The sequence below is a fragment of the Podarcis melisellensis genome (genome assembly GCF_964234715.1).
Source record: "Podarcis melisellensis genome assembly, chromosome: 7".
NCBI classification, from domain to species: domain Eukaryota; kingdom Metazoa; phylum Chordata; class Lepidosauria; order Squamata; family Lacertidae; genus Podarcis; species Podarcis melisellensis.
In genome coordinates this window covers 89,096,474-89,114,132 of record NC_138539.1, presented here as the reverse complement: position 1 = coordinate 89,114,132, position 17,659 = coordinate 89,096,474, and the positions used below count along the sequence as shown (strand labels likewise).

Below are 17,659 nucleotides of genomic sequence, written 5' to 3'. Positions count from 1 at the left end.
CCAGGGCTTCTGTCTAATCCTACAGCCTATCAGCAAACAGATCTTCAGTATAAGACTGAACCCTAAATATAACTTACAGGAAGTAATATCATTACAAAATAGCAATCTATTTGTATTCTTGGCAAAATCATCTCACACAAAATCAGTTGAAAAATAGAAGTAGAAAAGGGGAAAATATCTGCTTTGGTCACAAATAAGAGTTATGTTAACCACTCCAGAAGAATGGCATGGTGTTAAAGGAGAGATTTATGCAGTAACTTTGAAGTGTGCAATATCTGTTTGAATATTAAATGTGAAACCATTACATCTGGTTAGATCACTTATATTAATGCTACATAAATTGAAAAGGTAGGCAGGAAATCATCTCTTAAAATTAAATGGCGATAGAAAAGAGAATTAAGTTATGATGAATACAAATCCTAGCACTAAATGAGAAAAGATGCCAAACACGGTTTGCAGTGATGAACTGGCACCACATCTGAAACCAAGCCAGTACTTTCCAGAGTTTAATCTGATTATCTCCCCATATGTTCGAGGCAAGTTTCAGAAACAAATCAGGTTCAATCAAAATACTATAAAACATGGGCCCTGAATTCAGCTGAACCCAATGAAACAAATTTCAAATTATGTACAATACCCAACATAATAACAGCGGATATGAAAAAGACACGATAGTCTAGTCACATATCAAGCCTGCAGGTATGGAGAGAGCACAGTTGAAGCTCACCCAAATAGTGCACTTGGTACTTTTGTGAATGTGCAAGACCAACCTTTTATCTGTGAATGGGAGCAACTGAAACGGTGCACAGAGGGGGGAAAACCTTTCTGAAATGGAGAAACTGAAAAGCAAGACGAGGACAAAAAATTACATAAAGAAGATGTGTAGAAAAGGCTAGTTTCTTGAAAAAGAGGAAGTAGCCTTTGCAGGGACATGGAACAACATAAAAGGAGGATTAGGAAAGTAGTCAAACAACTGCTGGACCACAAGGCTGAAATAAAAGAACAAAGACTGAGAATATCTGAAGTGCCAAGACCAAGCACCAACACTTTGCATGCATGTGTTTACCGTGTGTTTGCAGTCATGCCTCTCCAGTGGTGGGAACAGTCAGCTTTCCCAATAGCAGAAAGATGTAATATACAGAAATTTGAAGATTACTAAGTAGAGTGTGACAGAAATGCAATAACAAGTGTACATAAGGCAAAGGCCCCATGTGATTTGGCTACTGTGTGGCCAAAGGTACTACAGGTAACTGAGCTGTGTAAGGCCAGACAAGACCCTAGACTTCTTCTCAACATTGGACCTAGGAAGGGGTGAGGATTGCTGCACAATCCATGACAATTCTTGCCCACCTTGCAAGAACTGAGAGGAAGGCTGGGGTTTCTCATCCCACTTCTTACAACAGGTGAAAATGTGTAAGTACTGTATTCTTCAAATGAATTGAACGGATTCCGTCCTGGTTTTGGGACCGAGACGGCTCTGGTCACCCTAGCAGATGATCTCTGTAGACAACTGGATCGAGGTGGCAGCCCGCCCTTCCTACTCCCCTGAAGACAACTGGTTGCAAAAAAGGGGCAAGAGAGACAAGGTGACTCAGAAAAGAGAAGAAAAAAGTAGAGAGGGTGAAGAATAGTGAGACCTGTCTGAAGAGCTTGAGGCCTGGCCTGGTGCCAGAACAGAGAAGCCTTAGGGATCATATTGCCTGATACTAACCTGATGCCAAGAGAAGGTCCACTGCCAGAGGCTACGCAATAAGACCCAACCCTTGCAGAGCACTCCAAACTGCAATGCCCGAGTGGGACATCAAACTTACCTGTGGTGGGATCCTGGGAGAAGAGACAGAAACTTTTACTGGCTCATTATCAACATTCCCTTTCCTGACTGACCTATTTCACTCAGCCCACAGTTGACTGATTTCTCCTAGTGCTGTAATTTGGGTTCTATAAATTTTCCTTCTTTTGCTGAAACACAACAATGAACAAACTAAAGTATTGTATCACCAACTGTTGTGCATCAATTTGTGATCAAAATAGGAGTGATTTAAGTAAGCTGGTTTTGTTACTTCTAAGGCAGTGTTTCCCAACCGGTGTTCCGCGGCACACTAGTGTGCCGCCGGACGTTGCCTAGTGTGCCGTGGGAGGGAGGCGGGCGAGTCAGGCTAATCTTCCGACGAGCTCCACCTCCAGACCCATTGCTCAAATCCTTTAACCCAGGAGGGCGGGGAGGGGGGGAGAAAGAGAAAAAAGAAAGGGTGGGAAAAAAGAAGGGGAAGAGAAAATATTTTTTTAAAAAAAGGAAAGAGAGGGAAAAAAGCAAGGGATGGAGGAAGGGGAATAAACAGAAGGGGAGGACAATGAAGAGGGGCGGGGCTTGGCAGGCAGCAGATAACTGGGGAGGGGGGCGCGGCTGGCGGCGGCTCAAGGCAGGAAGGGAGGAGCTGCCTCGCGGAGAGTCTTGGGCTGCAGAGATTTCCCGTTCAGGAGCGCGGGAGGCCACGCCGTGGATGGGAATCTCCTCTTCCTCTTCCTCCTCCTCCTCCAGGAGAGAGGGTGGTCCGCCCCACCGAGTCGGGCGTGCTCAAGCGTGGGAGCCTATAGTCAGAGCTCAGCTCCTTTTCTTGCCTTCCCCGCCCCCCCACGGAGCACATTTTCCTCGCCCCCCCAACCCCCGCATGTAGAATAGAAGCCCTCCAGCCTCCACGGTGCACAAACTCTCCCCTCTGCAACGAAGCGCTTTGTTGCATATCTTTGGTGAGGTTTTTAGGCAGTCTTGGTGCACCTTAAATCAGCGCTAATTGCGCCTGGACGCGGTATTTACTTCCGAGTAGGCCCCCTTCCTCCCCCCCCCCCCGGTAGCACCTGACGTTGCTATTCGTATCATCAGGTTTGTTTGTTGATAATTTAATTGTTTTAAAAGCATCATGCTAAAGAGCTCTCTCCCACCCCCAGACCCTTGGGCAAAACAGAAACACACACATACACAAACACAGAGATTGAGCCCTGCAGGTTTTATGAAATGAATGGATTCTGAATGCCTGTTTCAGTGGCTTGTCCGCCTTAGGCTGCTGGGCCAGACACCTGTTACACGGTGCAGTCCGTAAGCTGTGAGCGCTGCTACCTGCCGCCGAGACCACGTAACGATAGTCTTGAAAGACCTACATTGGCTCCCAGTACCTTTCCGAGCACAATTAAAGCCCTAAGCGGTTTCGGTCCAGTATACCTGAAGTAGCGTCTCCGCCACCATCGTTCAGCCCAGACACTGAGATCCAGTGCCAAGGGCCTTCTGGCAATTCCCTCACTGTGAAAAGTGAGGTTACAGGGAACCAGGCAGAGGGCCTTCTCAGTAGTGGCGCCCGCCCTGTGGAATGCCCTCCCATCAGACATCAAAGAGATAACCATTACCTTCTATGCTGTTACTATTTTTTTTTATTTTTTTTTTACATAAGTAAAAAGTGACCTTTCCCCATCTGGCATGGTGGTGTGCCTCGAGATTTTTTTCATGAAACAAGTGTGCCTTTGCCCAAAAAAGGTTGGGAAACACTGTTCTAAGGTAAGCAGAACTGGGAGAAGTTAAGATGCAGAATTTTCAGCCATTTAGCTCTAGATTCCAAGCACCATCACAGCTATTCTGTACCATTCTAGTCTGAGCTACCACCAGTACTGAAGAGTCTTCCATATTCTGAACTAGTGATAATGACTTAAATTTTGACGTCCAGCAGCAGAGAGAACATTTTAAAAATAAAGTATCAAGATATGAATAACTAAGGCTGTAAACTATTAATTTCAATGGGCCTCACCTCTGACGTTGTACGAAGAATGCTTTCTCTTTTACTAGCGTTTGCACTAGCATGTGAAGCTTGAGAAACGAAGCTCCCAATTTTGCTACCTCTCTGGAGAAATACAAATAAAAGAATATGAAATGTTTTGTTAAACACTATGTGTACATCTCTATAGTGAAACAATCAGCATCAATGTTTTAAATAATTTCCAGAGGGACAGCCATGTTAGTCTCTTGCAGCAAAAACAATGACGAGTCTTATGCCTAATAAAGTCATTATGAAACTTTTGAAGCCCCGCCCCACACAGTTGGTCTTTTAAAACTGATCTCCTTTAAATTTTCCTTATCGGCTTTTATTCATCCATTATCTATGCTTAATCAAGTATTCTATGTATATGTTTTAATCTACATTTGGCTCTTGTTCCCAATTAATTTAATAATTATCTGCTTAGAGATACTGTTATGCTATTTATTTAGATGTTTTGCTTATGATGATCTGTGACCATAATAAAGTAAATTCATTCATTCATTCATTATGACCCAGAAACTCCAGTGGGTGCAGAATGCCGCGGTGAGGCTCCTTACGGGGTCCTTGCCACGGGACCACATTCATCCAGTGCTTTACCAACTGCACTGGCTCTCGGTGGAGTTCAGGGTCAAGTTTAAAGTGCTGGTTTTGACCTTTAAAGCCCTACGTGGCCTAGGACCCACATACCCACGGGACTGCCTCTCCTGGTATATCACAGAGGACCTTAAGGTCCACAAATGACAACACTTTGGAGGTCCCAAGTCACAAGGTGATTAGATTGGTCTCAACTAGGGCCAGGGCGTTTTCAGTACTGGCCCCGACTTGGTGGAACGCTCTGTCACAAGAGACTAGGGCCCTGCGGGACTTGACATCTTTCCACAGGGCCTGCAAGACAGAGCTGTTCTGCCTGGCCTTTGGTTTGGACTCAGTCTGAACCCTTATGTTTTCCCTCCCCTTACAGTTTTGATCCATGGGCTACTTTTAAAATGAGGCTGCATTTTAACCTGTATTTTAAATTGTTTTGTTGCTGTTGTTTTTCCCTATTATGTTTTGCTTTATTATAATTTGCTTTATTATAATTGTATAATTATAATTTTACTGGTGTTAGCCGCCCTGAGCCTGGCTCTGGCTGGGGAGGGCAGGGTATAAATAATAATATTTTTTTAAAAATGTTATTTCATAATTATTATGATTATGATTATGATTATTATTATGAAACAAGCTTTCATAATAACAGTCCACTTCATCAGAAGTGTGTTTGCCTGACAGAGAAACACTTTCTCCTCATATTAGCCACACCCTGCCTGCCCTGATCTCCCCCAGGTTTCTCAAGCTATCTTCACTGCTTTTTGGTCTACTTCAGTCTTTTTAAGGGGCCAAGGATCTTGGGAGACTCGGGCAGCTGGGTGCCTTACTCTGCGCATTATCCTGGAAAATATGCTTCTCTTTCTGAATCACAGAGCTAAAAGTGGGCACAAACTAGACTTACATTTATGTCCCACCTATATCAGTGAGGAAGATAAACACGAAACTAGTTCACTCTTCTGAAGTGCAAATGGACTCAAAAGTGACCGTGTTTTGATTGTACTCAGTTAATTGCACGTGAACTGCCCTGAGACCTCCAGGTATAGGGTGGTGTATAAACTGAGTGAATAAATGAATGAATGAATAATAGTTTCTGAGAATTTTATATGTTCGTATATTGTTAACAATACACTTTTTAAAAATGTGCCTTTCCATCATTCATTTCCAAGCGCTGTGAGACATCACTTACACCATGTCATGTGATTTTTAAAGTCACCATCTGTTCAATCGTTTTGTTTTCAGTCTAATGAATTCTTTGTGATATTTACCTCACTATCCATATCTGGTGTTTCTTCTTTTTGACTTGTTACGCTGGTTTCATCAGCTGGATGGAGGTGAGAAGTGAAGAGAGAATAAAAAGAAGAAAATTAAGAGATTAATAATGGGATCAATAATGAAATGGAAAGCATCATGAAGTAATTTCTTTTGCAAGCTTGTGTTCTGAGTTTTTATATTCTGTGCTATACATTTATTCAATTTTGGACAGCAGGAACCCAGGGCCCTCCAGATGCTGCTGGACTCCAACTCCCACCAGCCTCAGCCAGCATGGCCCATGGCTAAGGATGATGGGAGTTGCAAGCCCAGCAACATATGGAGGAGGACTGCCTCCCTAGTTTGAGGCAAGGTCATAGTACCTTAAAATTTTTTGTATCCCTCATTAGATGCTGAAACTGTTGCTTTAAGAGCAATGTTGCCAATTTCCTAAAGACTTTTGCATTAAAAAGTTCCTGTTGCTTTAAGCACTGAACAAAATACAAATCTATTTGCTATTCTCCTTGTTCCATCTTGCTTTCTTTATTTCTCTGCTGCCCTTGGTATATTCAAAATGGTATAATCAATTCTTCTATTATATCCTTCCTTAAAACTACTTACCGCCAAGGTTCTTCTTCTCCTGTTACATGTTTGGCTCTTTTCTGCTTTCCCAAATTTGAATTTCTTTTTTAAAAGGGGATGGGGCCTAACTCACTCCTTTTCATGCATTTGAGTGTACTTTCACATTTAGTTTGGCATAATGTGAAGGATATAGTGAAATAGTGAAGATTTGGTCATTCAAGAGTACAGTAGTACTTCGGGTTAAGAACTTAATTCGTTCCGGAGGTCCGTTCTTAACCTGAAACTGTTCTTAGCCCAAAGCACAACTTAGGCTAATGGGGCCTCCCGCCGCTGCCGCGCTGCTGGAGCACGATTTCTATTCTCATCCTGAAGCAAAGTTCTTAACCTGAAGCACTATTTCTGGGTTAGTGGAGTCTGTAACCTGAAGCGTATGTAACCTGAGGTACCACTGTATTTGCTATTTTGCATCTCCTTGACTGCCTTGACTGATACTGCAATAAATTTCTTTATTGGTTTCCCAAACGGACATCTGGGGATTAATACATGTACATTCCAGAAAGACTAATAGGACTTGAGAGTCTGTTATTGCCTGCACAACTAAGATACTGTTATGATACATTATTCACATTTATTTATATATTGCTTTTAAACCACAAATGCCTCAAAGCTGTGAACATCTTAAAACAAAATACCTAATACAGATCATTTAAGTGACACAGAGAAATCAGTAAGCAAAGCAATATGACAGCAAATTTACAACATATGAGGGCCAGAGTAAATCCTTCCCAAGGTAGAGAATTAAAGGGTATTTTCATAAACCTCATATCCTACACACTTAGACTTCAAGAATTCAAAAGCAAGTCCTATTGAATTCAATGAGGCTTATTCTCAAGTAAATGTGGTTTCAACTGCAGCCTTAGGGGTTGGAAACATGAACAGATAAAGAAAAACACTAACAGTAAAAAAATAAGCTTACCCTGCATGGAATAATTAAGGATGCTCTCACCACAACATATTCTAACTATTTGGGGTGAACAAGTAATTAGCATACTTAACTGCCAAATAATATTTTTTAATATAATAGGGTTACATTTTATATGCAAATTAATTAGAACTTAAGAACTTCCTTTAAACATGCTTATAATTCACCAGCATCAATTTAATTACTGCATTATTACTGTGATTTAGATATGCCAAGAATAAATATTGGAGGACCATAACCTTTATTTTAACTATAATTTTTAAAAAGTCCTTAAACAATATAATAGGAAGAGATGAATTAATACTGGAGGTGAAAATCAGCAGGTTGGCTGAAAAAGTCAATTCAGTGTGAAAGCTACAACAGAATAATTCATTCTCTGTTAGAAATGCTGTAACTACTAATTTCTAATTCCAGATACAGCAACAACCAAATTACTATAATTATTGTGAAAAATACCACTTACATCAAGATGGCTCAAAAATGGTTTTTTATTACATTTTCAGAGAGAAAAAATATATAATCATTTTCAAGCTAATCAGCTCAAAACCGTTTTTTATTAAAGCTGCATGAAAACATAATTATTTGTAAAAGCAAACTTATGAAACAGCATTTGTCAAACCAAGTGCAAAACATAATGGTAGCATCCCCTGCTGGTGTAAAATTTTCCATGGGTTTATTTAACCACATTTCAAAGCTACACACAATAGCGTAACCACAAAAGCAGGTATTGGAAGCTGTACATTTACTTGCAAGAGCTCAGTTAAAGCCCCTGATGGTAATGCATTTTTCCCAGGCTCATGCATGTCATTATCTTTCAGTTATAAGTTAACAATGTTCACACTTCAATATGCTAGAATAACTTGAGAAAATAGAAAGTTTACAATGGGTGTATTTGCCTTATTGCATGACACTGTGACTGTGCTCCAACCTGCACAGCTTTAACCATGAAAAATGGATTGCGTTCAAGTAGGGTTGCCATTTTCTAGAAGTAAATTCAGGACAAAAAACTTATTGAGCTCTTTTTGGGAAATGTCTGGGAAATTCCAGGTGTATGCCAACCCTAGTTCAGGTGAAGCTTTCTCCACAGGACAACTGGAGCATACATAGAAAAACTAAGGTCTACAGTTAGAGCAAGCTGGAATTAGCTAGAGAAAGGTCCACCTAATGGACTGAAAGACAACAGGAAGTAGCTGCTTACTCATTGAGTTTAAATATTTCTTGCCTTGGACTTTGGGGCAGATATTAACCCATGTCTAATGCCCATGGAAAACATTCATACCAAGTACTTCCCCTTGTTTCTCACTGGAGGCAGCGGGGGGGGGGGTAGGATTCTCTCTGTAATAACAAACTCTCACCTGGGGGCTAGGTATAGAAACCACTTTCTCAAACCTTCTGACAGACTGGGCAATTTCACCTATTTCCTTTCTCCTCTGAACAAAAAAGGAGGAAAAAATCTACTATAAAAATGAGTTCCTTATATAAATACCACCTACTTCCCTTGTCTCTCACCTGAGCGTTTAACAATTTTCAAACCAATGCAGTTAATTAAACTGTACAAAGCGCTGCATTTTTACCTATGTCACTTGGCTTCCGTGGTGGCTTCAGAATGTCATCTGGGTGTGGTTTACATAGTCCGTGGAAGGGACCCAAGTCAAAACAGTCATGAAGCAACTGTATACTCACTTCAGAGCATACACTCATGAAGCCCACTGCTACGCCATCATCCTGAAACATGATAATTGAACAGATGTCAATCTTTTTAAAAAAAGTATTTCAAAAGCTAAAAAGGGACACCAGAGCTTTTTTCTGGGGGGATGCAGGGGTACGCATACCCCCCTAAACATTTTGTGGATCTAAGTTTGGCCTCATTGAGGGGCAGTATTTCAATATGAGTAGGAAAATGAGAGTACCACTAAACGTTTTTTTTAAGGAAAAAAAGCACTGAGGGAAACCATTGGCCAATCTAATTCAATATGCCCGAAAGAATGCTTTCTCATATAACACAGCTAAAGAATATCTCAAATAGAAATATTTACAAGAAGTATCTATTTATTCTGGAGAAATCTTAAGAGCAAACCGAGCAATGTATTATAAAGTAGAATTTGATTAGAGAAGTGTATTTGTTAATATGCAATGCCAAATGCAATGTGAAATAAAGTGGTACCTCGGGTTTAGTACTTAATTCATTCCGGAGGTTTGTTCTTAACCTGAAACTGTTCTTAACCTGAAGCACCACTTTAGCTAATGGGGCCTCCTGCTGCTGCTGCGCCGCCGGAGCATGATTTCTGTTCTCATCCTGAAGCAAAGTTCTTAACCCAAGGTACTATTTCTGGGTTAGCGGAGTCTGTAACATGAAGCATATGTAACCTGAAGCGTATGTAACCCGAGGTACCACTGTAATTGAAATTAGAATATTATTTTCACGGGGAATGTTTGCTTAAAGGTAGCTGAGGACAGATATAAATTAACCACGTTTTAATGTGCTTGTAACTGCCACTGTGCTAACCCTGCTATGTGAGAGTAAAGGATCGCTCTTCCAAACCTCTCTCTCCAACAGTCTTGGCAGAAATAAATACTCCTTGATAGGAAATGCCCAAAGACCTCCTGATTGTATTATATGGACCCCTCAAAGTGGTAGAAATTACAATCTATTTAATAATAGCTTACTGAATAGTCATTTGTCAAGACTGAAAAAGATCCCATTACAACAAATACATGGTTAATAAAAACTTGGGAAATTAAAAAATACAAGCAAAACTAGATACTTGGATGAATCCTAAGCAGGTTTATTCAGAACGTCTCCTTGATAAATACACTTAGGATTTTCCCAGTCAAAATTTGTATAATTAAACTTTAGAGCAAGTGTGAGGAACCATCCCTCACCTTCCTCTCCCAGGACTAATTTTTAATGGGACAATTTTCGTTGGCACTGCCCCTGGGAAGAAAAAGAGTAAACTCCTTCTCTGCATTCTGTGTTTCCAATGAAAAGCAGGGCTGCCTGCCTTTGCTGCTGCTGCTGCTGCTGCTGTTTAACTAGTGACTTCATGTTTAGTGCTACATCTTGTTTGGCCCTTTGTTACACACAGAAGTCATAGCACCAAGGAAAACGGCCCTGTCTTTTAGCATCATGCAATTGTTTGACCAACAGTATTAGACAAAAATAGCTTTCCAAGTGGTACAACTTTTCGTCTAGGTCCTAAACCAATATTTTTCTAAAGAACTGAATTGACACAGCTGGCATCAACACTTCAATAAAAATAAAAACACATATAGTTCCCCTTCCCCCTTGATCATTTGTTTGCTTAGCTGAACAAAGCTGGAGCCCTGCAGTTGCTTGGCTCCAATGTAATTTTAGGCCCAAGGCTCAGCTGAAGCTGATTAAACAATCTATCTGCCATATGTGCAGAAAGAGCCCGCCAGCTTCATTCTTTGGAGGGCAAACTGACTTCTATCTTGGCCCACACGGCAGTGCTTTCCCAAGCTACAGCAGCACTGATGAACCTCTAAAGGATTTTCTTGGGTTTGTATTGATAATTGCCAGACAAGGGTGCAATATTTATAAGATAAGCTTTGAACAAGTGTTTTACTCTGCTAAATGATTAATTGAAATCAAGCTGTAAGCACGCTACACTGGTGTCATTTAAACTAAGGAGTTTATTAAAAATACTCTGCACCACTGTTTTTCAACCTCTTGAGACCAATGAACCTTCTTTGCACTCAAAATTAAATAAGCCCATGAACTCTTAACACTTGAACACATGGTGATGCATTTCCCTTAAAAACAGATAAATACCTAATTTATGACTAAGATTGACAGACCACTGGCTAGTATTTTATTTTTGCTAGCATTTTTTAAGCTAAAGTTTCACAGCTATACTCTGCCAATGCCTTCTTTACTTACTGATAATTGCTGCATTGATTCAAGAGCGGCAGGCAAAGCCCTGAAGATGATTCACCAAGAGGGAAGTCCCACAGCCAGCCCTTTCCCCCTGGAAGTGCTAGATCCTTAAGATGATGTAAAAGAATAAACACTTTTCCTCTAATGAACTCCATAGCAGAGTTTACAGTTACTACTGCGAAACTAAAACAAGAAACTGGCTGGCAACTGCTTTTCAATCATAAGCAGTCACTTCTGCCTAACCTTAGCAATACTAAGGTAAAGAAACCAATGTTTCATTGGACTGAAGTCAGAACATGGCAGAGAGCACCAGCAAACCAATGAAATCCAAGGGCTTATAACAAACCTAGATTACCGTATTTTTCGTCCCATAGGATGCACCGGCCTATAGGACGCACCTAGTTTTTTGGGGGGGAAATAAAGGAATTTCCCCCCTTTATTTCCCCCCAAAAAACAGGTCGGGGAATCGAAACCAGGTCAGGGAACAGCGGGATGGTGGTGCTGCGCCTCCCCACTGTCCCCCAAGCTTGTGGGGCTGCCCGATGTCTGCCCGAAGCGCAGGGCGCTCTGTTTCAGCGCGCCCCACGCTCCGTGCAGCAGGCTGCTATCCGCAGCCTGGGGAGCCCTGTGGGAACTCCCGCAGGCTCTCCAGGCTCGCTGATAGCTTCCTGAAGCCTGGAGAGCGAGAGGGGTTGGTGCGCACCGACCCCTCTCGCTCTCCAAGCTTCAGCGAAAGCCTGTATTCGCCCCATAGGACGCACACAGATTTCCCCTTCATTTTTGGAGGGGAAAAAGTGCGTCCTATAGGGCGAAAAAATACTTATTATTCTGTTGCTTGGAGACAGAACTTCCCAGTTACTTCTGATGCCATGATAAATCCCTATATTCTGATTTAGACCAACAGTGACATCTAAAGTATCTGGGAATCTGGATTCTTACATGGAAGCCATATTTTTTGTTTTACTACCATTCAACTTTCTTTATACTCTGCCAAAGGAAGGATGGGTTTCTACTGGCCTCAGATCACCACAAAAATGTGAAGCATCACCCTAGTGCTTTAGTCTCCTTTGGAAGCACATTAAACAACTGACCAGAGATGCTCTGTAAGGGACTAAGTGTTCTCAGACTGTGGTTTTGCTTAAATGTAAAAGTCTATGGATGTGATCTGCTGCCTTATCTTCTTCCTCCTCTTCCCCACCAAACAAACATTGACAGTTAACCTCACTGGTTTTGAAAAGGCATTTCTCCAGTATTACTCACTGAAATCTTCCTCGTGTGCTAGACTGCACAGTTATAAGCTAGCCCTTGTGCTCTGTTTTACAAGGATTTGTTTAAAGCCTGTGTCCTTTGGAGTTTGGGAAAACTTTTTATTTTGTCTAGAAGTGGAATAGAGGAAGGGCACTTATCAGTAGGGCTTAGAACTGGGATGGAGAACCTGTTGCTGGGCAACCGCTCCCAGAATCCCTGACCACTGGCCATGTAGGCTGGGGCTGATGGTTTCCTATCCCTGACTTACAAACACTTCTCCAAACAGACAGCCTCAACCAGACTTACCCAACCTGGTGCCTTCTAGATATTTGGACCACAACTCTCATCAGCCCCAGCCAGCTTGGAAGTTGTAGTCCAAAACATCTGGAGGGGACCATGTTGGAGAAGGCTGGCCTCGGGTTTGTCAGGCTACGTTCAGCCTGACAGGTAGCAGCCTGTCAGGATTATTTTTGGGGAACCTCTACAAAAAGGGGGTCCATCCTCCCTCCATCATCAAAGATGCCACTTATTTTGTAGCTGACTTGAGCTCATAGGAAACAATGAGAAAACCCATGATTTATTTGTACCACTGCCCTTCCCACCAGGAAAAAAGACAGAAGCAAAGGCAGTTCTGTTCTCTTATTTTCTGTGAATGTTTTTGTTTTGTATGTGTAGATTTTCCAATGAAAATGCAAATATTGTTCTTTGTTATTATCCTAGTGTAACAAGTTGAAAAGGAGTTTGTGGCTCTGCATGGTTCATGTCAACTCTGCAGTGTAGTCCGCTATTAACATTGCAGGTGAAAGGTTAGGACAAATCAGAGATATACACAAGAAACTTGCAACAGAATTCAGTATTATTATACCTAAATTGGAGGTAAAGACAGCAATCAGGGAAGGAGGACTATAAAATAGATTGCAACAGCAACACTGGGGAAGGGAGTGATCAACTCCTTATCTAAAGGCAATGTTTGCAATCAAAATGCTCCCACTTTGCGCCCACAGGTATTCATTAGCAAAGCGTAAAATGAAAACTCCAAGTCAAACTGGATGCCAGATGCTGTGTTTTTATTGTTGCGTTTATATCCAAGCTTTTTTTCCTCCAAGGAGTACATGGGATGGGTCTCCTGCTCCTCATTTAACCCTGTGAGGTAGGTTAGGCTGAGAAGCAGTGGCTGGCTCAAGGTTACCCAGTGAGCTTCGTGGCCAAATGGGGATTTGAACCCTAGTTTCCTAGGCCCTAGTTCAACACGCTAACACTATACTAGACTGTCTAGATATTTATAAAATGCTGTTGAGTGAGAGATGAGATGATGTTGTTTTTTTCCAGTTGTTAGGCAGACTCAGTAGTAAGTAACTTTTTAAATGGAGTTGTGTTTTATAAAACCTCATATTTTCTGCACTACTATCCTATAATGTAACTGTAGCAGATGATTTAAAACAGAAACGAAAGCCCACAACCAAATATTCCACAGAAGAAAGGAATCAGTTCAGTTCAATATAAAGAAATTTGTTGTTGTTTAGTCGTGTCCAACTCTTCGTGACCCCATGGACCAGAGCACGCCAGGCACTCCTGTCTTCCACTGCCTCCCACAGTTTGGTTAAACTCATGTTAGTAGCTTCGAGAACACTATCCAACCATCTTTCCCTCTGTCGTCCCCTTTTCCTTGTGCCCTCCATCTTTCCCAACATCAGGGTCTTTTCCAGGGAGTCTTCTGCATTAAATGATTCTATACTAAAAAGTGAAAAGCCAGTAGAATCCTGATTTTGCCAACTCCACCGTTGATGCACCAGATTCTGCTAAGCTCTATCCATGATTTGCCAAGTGCCAATTAGCTTTTCCCATGCTCTGCCCTTGACATGCCAGTTTGTGTCATTCCTCAGCCTCACATGGGAGGGGCAGGATTTTTAAAACCAGAAGTTAACAACCCCAAGTAATACCAAAGACTTATGGTATCTAAAAATATTTCAGCGTTCTCTGCTGCTATTATCTGCTGAGCACACGTCCATTTTTCTGGATGCTGTATTTCCTTGACATGTGATGCAAATGTGACTAAATAAGTAAAATTTCAATACTAAATTATGAAAGATAACACTTATGACAAATCCTGGCTGGAGTTATCTATCAAAGGTATGCCAAAGATAGAATATATGTATTTAGCAAGGTGGGGTCTACCCATTGCCTCAGCTTTATTTTTCTCCTCAGGAGAGGTGAATTTCTGTGTAAATTTAAGATCAAAGACTGCTTGGATTATTTCTTCCACAGAAACAGAGGTGTATTATAAGCAACCCTGATCATCCAAACACTGCAGATCATATGCAAAAAATGAAGTGATGGCAGTGTGTCCCAACCTCCAGATGAACTGTTGTTCTCAGGTATTTGGAAATTAATCCAAGCCACCCTCCTATTGGCACATACAGTAACCATCAAAAAGGTAAAAAGCAGTAGACCAGCAGTTATTTTGTAATAAGATTATGACTCACCTCACAAACTACAGCACGATTCTCTTCATCTTGTGCTTCTATCAGTTCAGCAAGGAAGTAATCTCCATAGGTTTTTCTCAGGGTATCATTGTGGCGTGCAAAGATAGGGGTGAGATCATCATGGTCTTCCACTCTACAGATGAGATGACTTGTTTAAGAATGTCTGGAAACAATCTACATTTTACTTTGCAGAAGACAAAGTTTGCAAAAAATCATGTGGAGGATGTTCAATGTATAGAGGATCTTCTTAAAATCAGGATGAGCATTTAGAGTAGGTGACCCTGAAATATATTCCAGTTATTTGATATTTCAGTGCACTTGAGAAATGGCCCTTGCACCCAAATTAAAGTCATTCAAATGAATGACTTCATTTGAACCAAAGCTTACCACATACCAACAAATTTCAGTTTGTGTTTCAGGACTGAAGCATGCAAAACAATAAAACAGGCAGATGTTTTGGGACTACAACTCCCATCATCCCTAGGTAACAGGACCAGTGGTCAGGGATGATGGGAAGTGTAGTCTCAAAACAGCTGGAGGGCCGAGTTTGCCTATGCTTGCAATAAAACGGAGTTTCTCTGATCACGTTTAGAATGCCTCTCTCTCAAAAGTAATGAAAAAATATCAGTTATTTACCATTCTCTCTCTCTCTCTCTCTCTCTCTCACACACACACACACACAGTTCCAAGAAGGTGAACATGTTCCATGCTAGAAATTAGATACAGTAATTTCTTATCCTCTTTTTTGTCTTACATAGCAGATTATTACTGGGATTAAACGCTTAAGTAACATTTTTAATATTGAAAAATATATAAAAAAATTGTTGGACTTCACTTGCTCATTCGTGGGAATAGCAAATATGGTCTGTAAAAGAGTCAGAGTCACTCTGGAGATCGTAATAGCAGACAGGAGTTTAGTAAAGAGAATTCAAATGGAAAAGAAAAGGGTGTCTCCCCTTCACAGACAAAAAGGGTGTCTCCCCTTCACAGAAAAATACCCCTTCCTCTTGGTTGATGTGGGAACCAATGACACTGCAAGCAATAGCCTCCAGAAGATCAAAAGAGACTATGAGGCTCTGGGCAGGAAATTGAAGCAATTAAATGCACAAATTGTCATCTCATCTGTCCTCCCAGTTGAACGACGTGGCCCAGGCAGAGAGGGAAAAATAGTGGAAGTGAACAGCTGGCTTCGCAAATGGTGTAAACAGGAACGGTTTGGATTCTTAGATCACGGACTGCAGTTTCTTAAAGATGAACTTCTGGCAAGCGATGGGCCGCACCTCACAACGGTTGGGAGGAATGTTTTTGCCAAAAATCTCAGAAACCTCATCAGGAGTGCTTTAAACTGACTAATGTGGGGGAGGGAGACAGTGCTCCTGAAGGTAGGAGTCTATCAATTGATGAAGATGATCATGTGAGAGACACCTGGTTTGCAAGCATCCAGCACCTAGAAAGGAATGCTGTGATCACCAATAGTCAGCATGGATTTCTGAAAAATAAGTCATGTCAGACTAACCTGATCTCGTTTTTTGACAGAAGTACAAGCCTGGTAGATGAAGGGAACGCAGTGGATGTAGCCTACCTTGATTTCAGCAAGGCATTTGACAAGGTGCCCCATGATATTCTTGTAAAGAAGCTGGTAAAATGCAGTCTTGACTATGCTACCACTCAGTGGATTTGTAACTGGCTGACTGACCAAACCCAAAGGGTGCTCATCAATGGTTCCTCTTCATCCTGGAGAAGAGTGACTAGTGGGGTGCCACAGAGTTCTGTCTTGGGCCCGGTCTTATTCAACATCTTTATCAACGACTTGGATGATGGACTCAAGGGCATCCTGATCAAATTTGCAGATGACACCAAACTGGGAGGGGTGGCTAACACCCCAGAGGACAGGATCACATTTCAAACGACCTTGACAGATTAGAGAACTGGGCCAAAACAAACAAGATGAATTTTAACAGGGAGAAGTGTAAAGTATTGCGCTTGGGCAAAAAAAATGAGAGGCCCAAATATAAGAAGGGTGACACCTGGCTTGAGAGCAGTACATGTGAAAAGGATCTAGGAGTCTTGGTTGACCACAAACTTGACATGAGCCAACAGTGTGACGGGGCAGCTAAAAAAGCCAATGCAATTCTGGGCTGCATCAATAGGAGTATAGCATCTAGATCAAGGGAAGTAATAGTGCCACTGTATTCTGCTCTGGTCAGACCTCACCTGGAGTACTGTGTCCAGTTCTGGGCACCACAGTTCAAGAAGGACACTGACAAACTGGAACGTGTCCAGAGGAGGGCAACCAAAATGGTCAAAGGCCTGGAAACGATGCCTTATGAGGAACGGCTAAGGGAGCTGGGCATGTTTAGCCTGGAGAAGAGGAGGTTAAGGGGTGATATGATAGCCATGTTCAAATATATAAAAGGATGTCACATAGAGGAGGGAGAAAGGTTGTTTTCTGCTGCTCCAGAGAAGCGGACACGGAGCAATGGATCCAAACTACAAGAAAGAAGATTCCACCTAAACATTAGGAAGAACTTCCTGACAGTAAGAGCTGTTTGACAGTGGAATTTGCTGCCAAGGAGTGTGGTGGAGTCTCCTTCTTTGGAGGTCTTTAAGCAGAGGCTTGACAACCATATGTCAGGAGTGCTCTGATGGTGTTTCCTGCTTGGCAGGGGGTTGGACTCGATGGCCCTTGTGGTCTCTTCCAACTCTATGATTCTATGATTCTATGACTTGATCAGCATCAGATTGGTGAAATGCATTTGACTTGGCAGCTAGGAACATCTCTTTACATGGACAAGCTGTTTATGAGTAAATCTAACTTGGCTTTACA

The 17,659-nt window shown here is 41.7% G+C and overlaps 1 protein-coding gene across 4 annotated transcripts in view; it reads right to left on the bottom strand.

The window, feature by feature from the left end:
* CFAP61 (cilia and flagella associated protein 61) overlaps positions 1–17,659 on the bottom strand; it is a 177,446-nt gene that overhangs the window by 106,200 nt on the left and 53,587 nt on the right. For all 4 annotated transcript variants that reach the window (XM_081917728.1, XM_081917727.1, XM_081917729.1 and 1 more), the window contains exons 7-10: positions 14,833–14,965; positions 8,778–8,928; positions 5,657–5,712; positions 3,795–3,887 (exon numbers count right to left, since the gene is read on the bottom strand). In XM_081917728.1, coding sequence (XP_081773854.1) covers positions 3,795–3,887; positions 5,657–5,712; positions 8,778–8,928; positions 14,833–14,965 — 433 coding nt within the window. The remainder of the gene's footprint in view (positions 1–3,794; positions 3,888–5,656; positions 5,713–8,777; positions 8,929–14,832; positions 14,966–17,659) is intronic.